The following is a 13,524-nucleotide window of genomic DNA, read 5'->3' as shown; positions in this document are numbered from 1 at the left end:
GAGAACCCTGGCTAGACCTGACATTCTGGGTATTCATTAATAGGACAAGATCCACTGGCCCAAACGTAAGCTCAGAAGGTTGCTCAGGCCTTCCCAGGGACACCTGTTGAGCTCCTGCCTTGAGTTAAATAGTACAAGTAGAGGTGCGCCCTGGGGGTTAAGTCCTGGGAGCTAGGCACTGTTCCAAGTGATGCACATACTATCTCTATAAATCTGTGCAACAACCTCAGGACACGCCTCATTTTACAGATAAGGAAATAGAGGCACAGAAAGGCTCAGTAATTTGCCCAAGATCACCCAGATTGTGAGTAAACCAGTGTTCAAACCTGGCATGGGCCCCAACGCCCTAATCTCGCCCTCATGCCACCCCAGGTACACTGAGTACCACGCAGCCTTGATGGGGTGGAGGAAACAGGCGTGACCCAACAGTGTAGTGAGTGCAGAAACAGGACTGGAGAGGGAGTGTAAGAAGTGACCACGCTTCCGCAAAGTGACTGCTCTCCTGATGTGCTCAGGGCTTAGTGGTGTTGAGTCTGCAAGGCCTGCACCCCAGGAAGCCCCCCAGTCCTGGGCAAATTAGGATAATTGATCCCCATGGTCTGCTCTTTTCTGTGGGACCACCTCTGCTCAGGAGGGTCAAGGGGTCAGAAAACAGCCTTGTGTCTAGGAGATATGTTTATCTCACAGCCTGTGTCATCCACTCATCCTGCGGGCATTTAGCGCCTGACACCACGCCCGCCCCCCCCCCGGGGGCCAGATGTGACCTTCCACCCAAACCTCGAATCACCAGAGCGTGGGCTTCAGGTACCAGAGCCTACAACTTTCTGGTTGGCGGTGGGGCTCAGCCGGGAAACCCAGTTCTAGCTCCTGGGTTCAGCATCCTTCAGAATGTGGCTTGTCACGGGCCTCCCCTCTTTCACCTCTGCCAGGGAGATTCCGAGCTGAGAGGCAGGGGCTGGATGTGTATGAAGACGGGATAGGCACTACCAGTGGGGCTGGTATTAGAGCCCTTGGGCTATCGTAACAAAGTACCACAAACTGGGCGACTCAACAGAAATGCATGTCTCCCAGCTCTGGAGGCCAGAAGTCTGAAATAACTGTTGACAGAGTCCGTTCCCCGAGGGCTGTGAGGGAAGGAAGTGCGGCAGGCTTACCTCCTCGGCTTGGAGATGGCCCTCTTCTCTCCCTGTCTTCACATCGTCTTCCTTCCATGTGTGTCTGTCTCTGCGTTCAAATTTCCCCATTTTATAAGGACACCAGGCATACGGGATGAGGGTCCATCCTAATGACCTCATCTTAAGTAATTACGTCTGTAAGGACCCTACCTCCCAATAAGGTCACATTGTGAGGTGCCAGGGATTAGGACTTCATCATAGGACTTTAGGGGTGACACAATACAACCCATGACTGGCATTTGGAGGCAACAGGGTGCAATGGAAGGAGTGAGCCTCTGCTCGGGGGTCTGACGGATTTGGGTTTTAATCTTAGTTTTTTAAGCTCCATCAATGACCTTGGGCTCTGAGCCTCAGTTTCCTTATCTACAAAATAGAGATTGACCAACAGTTCATCTTTTTATTCGTTCTTTCTTGACTCTTTTAGTGAATGGCAACTATGTGCTAATAAGCACATGCATGCTAGGAGATATGCAGTCTGCGGCTGACCTCACAGGGTGGCTGTGAGGCTGACTGAGTGGAGCTGACTAAGCCTGAGCAGGTGCAGACGCACAGTAGGTGTTCTCAGCCTTCGCTGCTGCCCAGCCCTCCTCAGCTGCAGCGTGCAGAGCTCTGAGGGCCAGTGAGTTAGGTTGACGGCGGTCCCCCGGGCCTCTGTTTTATGTGCCCTGGCTCCTCCCCTTGAATGGTTCTTTCCTGAGCCTTGGACTCGGGAGGAGCAGTAGATGGCCCACCCAGGTGGCCTCCTCCTTTGGGCCTCATGAGAACAAACACGTCTGGGGTTCCTGAGGAGTGTGGGCAAAGCACCCCTGGCTGGTGTGAGAAGGGCAGTGCACCAGCCTCAGAGCCACAGAGAAGCCGTCCTCTACTCACACCACACGCAACTGTGAGGACAGCCTCGCAGGGGTCACGTCCTGTTTCCTCCCCTTTCCATTCCTCGGAGCCTCTCTCCTCTGATAAACTCTGAATGGAAAACAATCAAAGACACAGAACAGCTCCTTTGCTATTTTCCACTATTTCATGATAATATCAAAGCGCCAGGGCCGTTTTCAGGCCCAGCATCCTGCCAAGTCTATGGCGTGTTCCCCGCCAGCTCCACCTCCCTGCCGGCATCTGAACAGAGTGCTGTGGGGCCTCTGGCCAGAGCTTTCTAAATATAGCTCCCTCCTCGGGACAACAAAGACAGGATCCTCTGAATGGCTTCAGTCCTGTGGGCCAGCCTCTAGACTGCCAGATTACCCACCAGGATGGGAGGAGGAGCCAGGACAGACAGGGAGCTGCAGAAGGGAAAGGGACAGAGAGGAGCCGCTGAAGCCAGATCATAAGTGACACTGAGACCCAGATGTCCAAGGACTGTGGCCTCGGCCCTGAGTTCCTGCATTTTATCTCTGGGGATGTGTGTGTGGGGCCCAAGAACTGTCCCAGGCAGGCCCTGTCCCCTGAGGGACAGGAGACCGGATTGTGCTGAAGGGACAGAAAAGGGATCTCCTGGCGGGAGATAGAAAGAGCCTCTCTTGGGTCAGATCGACAGGCTGGGACTCCCGACCCCTCTTCTAAGCCGGGTCACTCTGGGCAGATCCTTCACCTTAAATCTCAGCTTCCATATCTGCAAAATGTAGATGGTAAGGCCCACGCTGAGAGGATTAAGGTGAACTTGTGACAAGTGGCAGATACTGATGGCCCTGCCCTGCCAGGACTCTGTGTCAGGATGCCATGGATTGCTGTTCTAAGCTCCGAAGGTTGGGCACTCAGCATGGCACTCAGGCGACCTTACCTTCTGTGTTAGTGAGTGTCTTTAATTTTGCCTCAGTGTAGCACGGAGTCCCTCTTCCAGCCCTAATAAACTAAGAGGTACCCCAAATCCAGAACCTCCACAGCCACTGAGATGGGGAACAGCCTAACCTTTTTTCTCTCATAGGCCTCTTACTTCAGAGCTCACCTGCTCAGACATTCCGCACCCTGTTGGGTACTGAGGCACTTTTAAAACATCGGCCCACATGTAATATAATATTTGAGCCCAGGTAAGAGAAACTGGAATTATTGAAAAGAATAAAATTCTGGATTTCTCAGCTCTGGGCCTTGCCCTGCTTGAGCACCCATCCATATCCTCTCCTCCCACCCATTCAGTTTATATAAGGTGGGAAACCCAACCTGTTCCCCAGGTCTCTGACACCAGGAAAGGTGGGACCCTGCCCTCTATTAGTAAAGGGTCTTCAGGAAAGACCCAAAACTAATGACCTTAGTGTATGGTCTTCATACAATGAGAGGACACACTACCCCAAGAACTTTACTTCAGTGGACGTACAGGCTGCTGCCCACCTATTAGTGACACTCTGTGGATACAGATAAGTGAAGACTGGATATGAGGTCTCTAAGTGTTGACAGGGACAGAGATGGACAATTTCTGGTGGAAACGTCAGCCCCTGTTGTCTGCACCTGCCTTTCTGCTGACAAGCTGGTCCCCTGGCAGGCGTGCACCCCGGGGTGTCAGGCATTGGATGGGGGTAGGAGCAGATACACAGCTGCCGTTGCTATGGCAACCATTTATAGAGCACAAACGCCACACAGCAGCCCTGTGAAACAGGTCACACTAAGTGGCAAAAACAAATTGGCCTCTAGGGTTTCTTCATGCTTCGGATTTCTAAGGTTTCCAGTTTGATCACAATTCTTAAAGAGTTTTTCTAGGCACTTCTGGGAATGCCTGTCCACAGCAAACAGGCTGGCAGACTCTTAGAAGGAAAGCACCGTGCTTTCTCCAGGGGAACTCACCCTGAAGTGCCCGGGCCTCTTGTAGGTAGCAAAAAACATGTCAGCAAAGGAAACCGGTAGCTTTAGAGTATTTCCATTTTTTGAAAGTCTTTGGCAAGGGGCCATGCCAAAAAATTTTCCATACTTTGAAAAAATTGTAATTGCTTCACTGTGGCTTTGCAGGGAATGCTTTGTCATGTGGAGGAGCCAATTTAGGGAAAGAAAAATATTTCTAAGGATGAATGTGTATTTTTCTTGATGGAAAATTGTAAACAGCAGGGTCTCACATGGATTGGTGCTAGAAGGGTCCTAGCTCATATTTTTTAAATTAAAGATCTGGAAGAGGAAGCATAGAGTCAAAATTGCAAGTTGTTAGGATCCTTGGGAAATGAGAAGCCAAATTAATGAAATGTATACTTTTTTTTTGCTTTGGTTCCCAAATCATGGCTAATTAGCAGAATTTTGTTAGCCTGTTTGGTAATGTATTAAGTGGTTTTATCCGTTCAACACATATCTGTCGTGTGGCCCTATGTGCCAGGCGCTGTGCTAGTCACAGGCACGTAGCAAACATAAAATGTTATTCTGCTTTATAAAAGTGGGATTTCGTGGTTCTTCCAGTTGCTTTACTTACCGATGTAAACATCACAACACGAAGAACTACCTCCTCATTTTTAATGTCTGCCTAGTGGCATTTCCCTGTGAAATGACTATACAGAAATTTAATCAGTTCCCTCTTGTTGGCTTTTCCATTATTTCTGGATTAGAAATATAATCACAAGGTAGCCTTAAACATCCCTGCATTCAGATATTTGTACATATAAACAAGAGTTTCTGAGGCTAGTCACCTGGAAAGGAAATTACTGGGTCAAAGGATATATGCATTTAAATTTTTGGTGGTGCTGATGAACTGCCTGCAAAAAACATCTAGTTCAGTTTTAATTACTTCCAGAGTGTCTGGCAATACACACTTTCTCAAATCCCTACCAACACTGAATATTACATTAGTTTCCTACTACTGCTATAACAGTTGACCATGCATGTAGTGGTTTTAAAACAGCACGAACTGATTTTCTTATGGTTCTGTAAGTCAGAAGTCCAGCAGGAGTCTCACTGGACCGAAATCAAAGTGTGGGCAGGGACACCCTCCTTCCGGAGGCTCTAGGGGAGATTTCTGTTCCTTGGCCCGTGGCGCCCGCCCATCATCAAAGCCAGTGAGGTCTGCACGACCGACCGGCGGAGTCCTTCCCACATGGCGTCTCTGACACGGACTCTTCTTTTGCCCCCTTTTCCATTTTCAGAGCCCCTTACGGTTGCCCCGGATAACGCGGGCTTCTCTCCTTACCATGTGGTCAGCTCCTTAACGACCTTCGCTGCACCCGTGACTTCAGTGTCCTCGCGCCACATGACATGACAGGAACACGGGTTCCAGGGGGCGGGATTTTTGGAGAATTTTTTTGGTCGGGGGCAGTATTCTGCCTACCACAGATAGTGTCGACCTTTTTAACCGTTTTCATTGTAAATGCAGACGTGGTATCTTGCTCTTTTAAGTTGCATTTTCTTGATCGTTGGTGAGGTTGAGCTTCTTTTTCTGTGTGGGGAAGCAAAACAATTTCTGTTACTTTAAGTTGTCTGTTCATACCCTTTGTCTCCTTTTCTACTAGATTGCTTTTTCTTTTTCAATTCAATTATAAATACCTTGAGGACAAGGACCTTCTCATATTCATATTTACATCCCAGTATTCCAAAATGCGCGAGTTCAGAGAAAAGACTCGATGCCTGTGGGCTCTCCTTCCCTCCCACTCTGTTCTCTTGCTATTCTGCTTGGGAACAAGTGTCAAGATGCTTCTGGTTGAACTGGCAGAGTTGAGTCTGTGTCTGGAAGGGTGTGGTGGCTGAGACAAGGAGAATCTTGTGGTTTGCTTAAAGCGCAGTAGACTTCTCAGACCATGTGGGCTCTGCGGTCAGACTAACTGAACACCCAGCCCCTGGCTCAGCCCTCGACTTGGCAGCCCTTCTACCCCGCTCCGAGCCTCAGTTTTCTCACTTGTAAAAACGGCAGTGATGGCATGCTGACATTTTAGGGTCACTGGGATGAGAACGGGGACAAGCAGCAACTCTTTTTGATAGGGTGGACCCTGCTTGCCACAGTGATCAGTGGCCAGAGCCATGGGTGGGGGCCCCTGGGCTGACATGAGTCAGACTCTGGGGAGACACAGAGAAGAGCGATTTTAGGCCATTTTGCAGGGTGTCAAGCCATGTGCTTTATTCTGACACTTTAAAAGAAGTTACAGTAAAGATTTGACTTCCTTTTCAATTTTTCTGAGTGTTAGCCCTGTCCCTTCTGTAGCCCCTGGTGACCACAGGGCCTGGCGGAGGGCAGTGACGTGTACCACCGTCTCCAAGTTGGCGTCTTCCCCATTGTTCTTCAGAGGGGGCTGTGGGAAGATGGTGTCCAGTGGCTCTAATGATTTCCCTGGCTGGCAAGCCTTGCTTGGTGAGCAGAGCAGGACTCACTCGCTGAGGACTCACAGGCTGAGGGTTGGTACCAGGGCTGGGGCTAAAACATTGCTGTGCAGAAGCCTAGCCTACGGCCAACCTGGACCAAATGCCTATCCTCTCAGGCCTGTGGTGTTGGCCATGGGACACTCAGACCTGGACCAGGGAGACTAGCCGTTTCCCAATGACAGATCTGCATTCCCTCAGCTGCCCGGCCAGGGCCTCCCTGCTGACCCCCAGGCCTACCCACACACTCTTATCCCCAGGGTTCCCAGAGGCCTGTTGACAAGTCTGCTTGTCCATACCCATTAGCACTCTGCCCCAGTTCACAGAGCACAGTGGGGACAAGCTAAAGCCGTGTAGGCCAGGGCCTGCCCACCCTGGCCTTTGCAGGTTCAGCTCCGCCCCCACCCTCAGGATGGAGCATGCCCTGGGCAGAGCGGGAGGAAGATCCTTCCCTCTCTCCCCCTAGAACCTTCTGGAAGGTTTGCTAGGGCCCCAGAATACCTGCCTCAGGAGAATCTTTCTCATCCATACATTTCTGACAGCTGCATCTGGATCCTTCTCCCGAGGGCTAGTGGTGGAGAGTTCTCCTACCCCAAATTAGCTATATTATCTTGGGGCGGCGGAGGCCTTGGCTTCTCTGAGCCTTCATTTTCCAGGCGGCAGCATGGAAACAGTAGTCCTTGCTGCTGCCTGCTGGAGGGCTCGCACGCGGACCGCAGCCTGTGCTGGCCCTGGGGCGGGTCCTCAGTGCTGGTTCGTGCCGTGGCCGCCCCCTTCTCCTGTCCTCCTTTCCCTCTGCAGCTGCAGGTTCTCAGGCCTCAGCTGACATGGCCCTGCTCCTCTCAGTGACTGGTGACTATGGCAAGGGGCACAGTGGCTGCTCCTGTGGCCTCTCTCTCTGGGCCTCTGGTGGGCAGATTTTCTTCCTTACTTCTCTCCGCATTTCTTGAGCCAAGGGGGGCTGGCGGCCATGAGGGCTGGATGCCAGCCATGCCCTTTTCCCATTTGGAAGCTGGCAGCTGCCTTTGTCAGCCCCAGACCCCAGACCCAGGACGCTGAGGTGGGCTCCCTGTGGCCACCGTTTTCCTTCTCAGTCAGCAGGGCCTGCTTGGCTTGGGCTCCAGCCCCGCCTGTGCAGCCGCTGGAGCCTGGAACTCATCAGCTCTTTCATTAAACCCATCTGCTCCGCACTGAAGTGCAGCCCGGGCCTGTGCTCTCCACCCTGGGTGTGTGCGGGGAGGCTGCACACAGAGGCGGTTTTGTGAACTAGGCGCGGCATCCTACAGGGCAGAAGCTGGGGTGTGCTGAGTGGGTGAGGGCCCTGCCGGCCTGGGTGGAGGTTGGGGGCTGGACACCAGGAGCCAGCTGGGCAGGGCTTGGGGTCGAGGGGCACTGAGGTGCGTCTGGAGACTGCTCCTGTGCCCTGAGCCTGTGAGGCCGAGACTGGGGGACAAAGAGGCTGTTGCCCTTCCCGGACACAGTGGGCTCGCTGACCTGCCTTTCCTGACATAGCTGCTCCCCGCCCACCCAGGAGTGCATCATTGACGAGGACTGCGGGCCCCGCAGGTACTGCCAGTTTGCCAGCTTCCAGTACACCTGCCAGCCGTGCCGGGACCAGCGGACAGTGAGTGTGCCCTGCGGCCTCTGGGGCTGCATCACCAGTGCCATGGGGCCCAGAAAAGGGCTTTGGGGGAGAAGGCCAGTGGCCCCAGCCTTCCCAGAGTTCCCATCCTGGGGGGCGCCAGCACATCCGCCCTCAGAAGACCCTCTTCATGACGCCCAGTGACCAGAAAGTCATCCGCGGACCTACTGCCACCCCCACCCACCCGAGACCTCTGGTTTCATCGCTTGCCTCATGGATGATGGGGAGGGGGAGAGACAACAGAGGAAGAGGCCCCAGAGCAGACCCATCCATCCCCGTGGACACAGCCAGCAATACCTCTGCAGCCCCTGGGGCAGGGAAAGGGCAGCTCTGGCCTTCCTGGCCCGCAGCCTCTCCCCCAGATAGTCTTCCCAGGAAGCAGGGCCGGGAAGATGCCAGAACACTTCCCTGATGGAGATTTTTCACAGAAGCACAAACTAGGGGAGCTAAGACTCCCTCCACCCAACAGATGTTTAGACAAAGCCACATGGGATCATAGACTTTTCTTGGCATTTTTCATTATTAAGACAATAACACAGCACAATAACAAGTCTGGAAGACAGAGGGCTCCTTCCTACCCTGTCTGGCCCGTCTGTGGTCAGGCAGCCACGGTTGCCCCTCCTCACCTCTCCTGCTGAGTGCCATTACCGAGCACAGCCATAGCAGATCCACTGTGCTCTCTAACTGCCATTCCCCGTGTGCGACTCCAGGCCCATGGCCCCCACGCGCCCTCCCCTCCACGTGGCTATCCCCGGCTTGGGCTGTCACGTAATCAGCTTATAAGAATTGCACTGCTGCCTGCCTCCGTGGGTCATACACCACCTTCCTTTCTGACCTAGGGACCTAATAAAAAGCAGGCAGGACACACGTCTGTGAGTCCATCTGCAAAGACACACCTTTAAAGACCATCCTTTAAAGGCAAAAATTGAAGCTGTGTAGGAAGCCTCAGATACATGTGTCCCCTTCCCAGAGTCAATTTTTTCAGAGTTCTGACCCCTCACAAGTCTCTCCAGCCCTGCTCCCACCTCTGCCCCCTTGACTTCTACGAAAGCCCCACTCACCCAGGACCTGTTTCCTCCTCTGTAAAGAGGGAGGATATGGGTTAGCCCGCCTGTGGCATCGTCAGGTGGCATCGTCAGGCACCCCAGGCTGGAGGCGGTGACAGGCTGGGCTCCCCCAGGTCCGAGCTGGCAGGCTGTTGCGTTTCCCTACCTCCCCGCAGGTCTGCACCCGGGACAGTGAGTGCTGTGGAGATCAGCTGTGCGTCTGGGGTCACTGTGCCCAAACGGCCACCAAAGGCAGCAATGGGACCATCTGCGACAACCAGAGGGACTGCCAACCTGGACTGTGCTGTGCCTTCCAGAGAGGTGGGTGGCTTCCCTCTGGGTTCACTAGACTGGGCCTCCTGGGTCCGTCCATGCCAACTACACCCCTGTGCCGGCTCCCATACGCTTGGTGTGTGTCCCAGCCCCACAGCCTCTGCCCCGACCTGGGGTGGAAGACCATCTCCTTTTGCCCCCTGTGGATGCCTAGAAATGTAAATTCCTTCAGGACACAAGCTGAGGAACACCCCCAGCTGGGCGGGATTGGAGCAGCTCCTTCCCCATCCCCCTCTCCTCACCCCACAGGCCTGAGGTAGCACCTGACCTCAGTCCTGTTTCCTGTGAATTGAACAGCCCCCTCCGACTCCCTCCTGCCCCTGCCAGGTGAGGTCAGCTCAGCTACGCTCCCCTCCCACAGGTGGTTCTGAAAACCTGTCCCTTAGCCGCCTCCCCCATTCCCCTGTTCCACCTGGCACCTGCTGTTTCTGCAGTTTTCCTCAAGGATGGCCCTTCGGGTATTGCTCCTCCTGGAGCTGCGGTGGGTCCCGTTCTGCCACTTCACTTAGACTCCCCGGCGCACCTTCCAAGGCCTCGGCCAGCTCTAGCCGACCTGACCTTTGCTCTCTAGCATTCCTCGGCCCGTTCGGGAATCTCACTGCCCCAGCCTTTCCCCCTGAGTCCAACCCCAGGCCTTTGTTGGTACTGTGCTCCAGCTTTGGACACCTTCCTTCCAGTCTTAATTCCCCCCAGAACTTTTGCCTCAAAGCCCAGCACAAGCCCACCGCTTCCAGACAGTCCTCCCGACCTGCTCCAGCCCTTCCCACTCATGCCGAGCCCAGGCTGCCATTCTTGTTTCCTCTCATTCTCCCTCTTCAATCCTGACCTCCACCTTGGGGCTGAGGGCGGAAGGTGGGAAGCTGCATCGCATTTCTCTGCTCCCTGCCCTGGTGCCTGTCCCTTGTGCTAGGGCAAAGGGTGACTGACTCTTAGCTGGTTCTAGGTCTGTTGTTCCCTGTGTGCACACCGCTGCCCGTGGAGGGTGAGCTCTGCCATGACCCTGCCAGCCGGCTTCTGGACCTCATCACCTGGGAACTGGAGCCTGATGGAGCTTTGGACCGATGCCCATGTGCCAGTGGCCTCCTCTGCCAGCCTCACAGGTGAAGTCCCACCTGTCCTCCTTGTCAGAGGCCAAGAGTGGATGAGATGCCACCTAGTGGAGACTCAGGAGCAGGAGCAGGGGGGAGATGTGGGTTTAGTTCAGAGTAGGTTTAATTTGAGATGTCCTTGAGTCTTCCAGATGGAGGGGTCCAGTAGCAGTCAGACCTATAGGATTAAGGCTCAGGAGAAGGTGTGGCTGGGGGTACAGCATCAGGCTCATCTATATGGTGGTTGGAGACTCGTGAATGGATGACCTGGGGAGAGGGTGTGGAGAGAGAAAAGCTGAGGACTGAGGCGGGACCCCAGGTCTGTTACAAGAAGGACATGCTGAGAAGGAGCCGGCAGAGGTGACTGAGAAGGCACAGTCAGAGAAGCAGGAGGGAATCCAGGAGCGTGGCCCCCAAGCTGGAGGGCACCACTCACAGTTAGAGGCTCCTGAGAGACTGCGAGGCGTCAGGGCTACACCGTGGCCATTTCTCAGCGCACGTGCAGCTGGGCCTCTCAGCAACCACTACTGACAGTTTTCTCTCAGCAGAATCCAGGTGGCTGAATAGACAGAACGCCGCCTCCCTGCCCACAGGCCCAGGGCTCCCCACAGACACAGCAGATGAGGCAGTTAGGTCCCATCCCAGCGTCAGGGGAAGCTCCTGCCTGGAGGCCTAGATGGGCAGGGGTTGTGAGGGGCACCTTGCTGCTGTAAATTCTCAGACTCCTGTCCTCTGAGCCTGTCCTTGGGATGCTGAGCCCAAAAGCGTCAGTCACAGGAAGGCAGTTCTGCAGCAAGAGGAGCGGGGAGCTGCCCCTTGGGTTCGTTCTCCCAAAGTGACCCTCCCTTAGCCATATTTTTTAAGTAAGGTGTTGACACAAAGTTAAGACTCTGATGAAGAGGCGTCAGAGGGGGTGTCGTGGAAGGGAGACCAGGAGACCCACCGACAGTGGCAAAGGGCGACGACACATTTGTCTCAGGCCCAGGCCCCACGCCCAGACTGTCCCGTGTTGTGGGGAGACATGGCCTTTGGCTGAGCCACGGCCCCCTTCTCTTACCAGCCACAGCCTGGTGTATGTGTGCAAGCCGACGTTCGTCGGGAGCCGCGACGAAGGTGGGGAGAGCCTGGTGCCCAGAGAGGCCCCCGATGAGTACGGAGATGGCAGCTTCATTGAAGAGGTGCGCCAGGAGCTGGAGAACCTGGAGAGGAGCCTGTCAGTGGAAATGGCTCTCGGGGAGCCCGATGCCGCCCCTGAGCTGCTGGAGGGGGAGGAGATTTAGACCCGGGCCTGCTATGCGGGTAGACGTGCAATAGAAGTAGCTAATTTATTTCCCCGGCTGTGTCCTCTAGGTGTGTCGGCTCACCAGACTTTTTTCCATGGCCTCTTTCCAGACCATTTTCCCTCTGGCTTGAAACGAAATGAGGTGCTGCACACTTGTCCAGCTCCCCCAGACTGTACAGTGTGCATCACAGTTCTGGTGCCTGGGAAAAGGTGGGGTGTCAGGGTGCAAGGCAGAACAGGGCTGCGAAACTGGTCCAAATGACTGGCTGCTTTGCCTCTGATGGTTGGCAGATGGCACGTTTCATTTTGTTCTATGTCGCCTTGAAAATTATTGGAGGGGAGGGGATGGAAAAGATAGAGAATTTCCTCATGACAGGTTTTGGGAAAATGTTGACCCTTATACATGTGGAGAAGAATGCCCTGTTTTGCAAATATAAATCTGGCGAAAATGCAACAAGTGATTTTTTTCATGCGGTTCTTCACATGAGCATCGGTAAGCTGTGCCTTCACCTCCTGCAGGTAAAACATTCCGCTCCCTGAGTTACACGCATTCAGCCTTTCAGCAGCGCTACTCAGCCCCTACCTCTGTGCCGGGGAAGCAGTTTCATATCCACAATGAGGTCATCTCTCACCACAGCCTGGTGAAGGGAGCATTCTTCTCTCCATCTGTCAGGATCTCAGAGGCTCAGAGATGTCAACTTGCTTGCCCAAGTCACACAGCTAGTGAAGACCAGAGCAGGATTTCACCCATGTGTGACTTTAAGGCCAGTGCTCTCCCTAGTACTCCCTGCCACCCTCGGTGCCACGAAAAGGACCCCCTAGAAAAAGGAAGAATGAGATTTTTCTTTTTTTGAGGCACGTCTGGAATTAAGTTCCCACATCCCTATAAGAGTAAACTACTCTTAGAAACAGCAGCGTTCCCTCCCTGGTGTGGGGGTACCCATCATTCCAGGGGAGACAAGTGGTATTGACACTGCCCTCTACGGCAGTTAGTTACATCAGTAACTTCGAAGGTATGTTAGTAATTTTGAAGGTACGTGATTGGAGTATAGTATATGTTAACTTGCCAGAAACAATATTTGGGTAATTTTAGGTCTAGGATTATAAATGAAATTTGCGAAATCACTTACCAGCAACTGTGGACTGTTATCGACCACATGGAGAAAATCAGACCAAGCAAGGCTCTGTAAAATACAATTGTAATATCCAAACTGAGAGCACTGAACTGTATGCTGTTCCACAAATGATATTTTCAGGTGCCATGGACTGTTTCCATCATGTAGTCATCCAGAGTTATTAAATTTTAACGTTGCACATGATTGTATAAGCATGCTTTCTTTGAGTTTTAAATTATGTATAAACACATATGTTACGTTTAGAAATTAAGCATAAATCACTTAAACTACTCTTTTGTAGTTCTTGGACTTCCTTTTTCCTTTTGACTTTGAGTAAATATAAAACCCTTACAGTCAGAAAAATAAAATAGAAATGACCTGTATTATAAAAAAATAAAATCTCTTCTATGTAAGTAAAATTTCCAGACAACTGAAGCATGCCTCTTTTAGCATCAAAATATTTTAGAAATGTTAACCATTTTTGGATGGGAATTAAGAGTGTCAATGTTTCACTGTCTTCCAAAAGAGTAAATGGAATGTATATGACTCTCTTCTTGGGAGCCTTCTATAATCAAACACAGTTCTGGGCCATAACA

General features: G+C 52.8%; 1 protein-coding gene across 1 annotated transcript in view; it reads left to right on the top strand.

Annotated features, from left to right (window-relative positions):
* DKK3 (dickkopf WNT signaling pathway inhibitor 3) overlaps positions 1–13,219 on the top strand; it is a 45,076-nt gene extending 31,857 nt beyond the window's left edge. Inside the window, exons 5-8 of the mRNA XM_016135448.2 lie at positions 7,954–8,046; positions 9,287–9,431; positions 10,387–10,543; positions 11,592–13,219. Of these exons, the coding sequence (XP_015990934.2) occupies positions 7,954–8,046; positions 9,287–9,431; positions 10,387–10,543; positions 11,592–11,811 (615 nt within the window). The 3' untranslated portion in view covers positions 11,812–13,219. The remainder of the gene's footprint in view (positions 1–7,953; positions 8,047–9,286; positions 9,432–10,386; positions 10,544–11,591) is intronic.
* Positions 13,220–13,524: the final 305 nt, after the last annotated feature.

The sequence above is a fragment of the Rousettus aegyptiacus genome, unplaced genomic scaffold (genome assembly GCF_014176215.1).
Source record: "Rousettus aegyptiacus isolate mRouAeg1 unplaced genomic scaffold, mRouAeg1.p scaffold_m13_p_5, whole genome shotgun sequence".
Lineage (NCBI taxonomy): Eukaryota > Metazoa > Chordata > Mammalia > Chiroptera > Pteropodidae > Rousettus > Rousettus aegyptiacus.
Note: the sequence above shows the minus strand (reverse complement) of the source record. Positions and strands in the feature narration are given on the sequence as shown.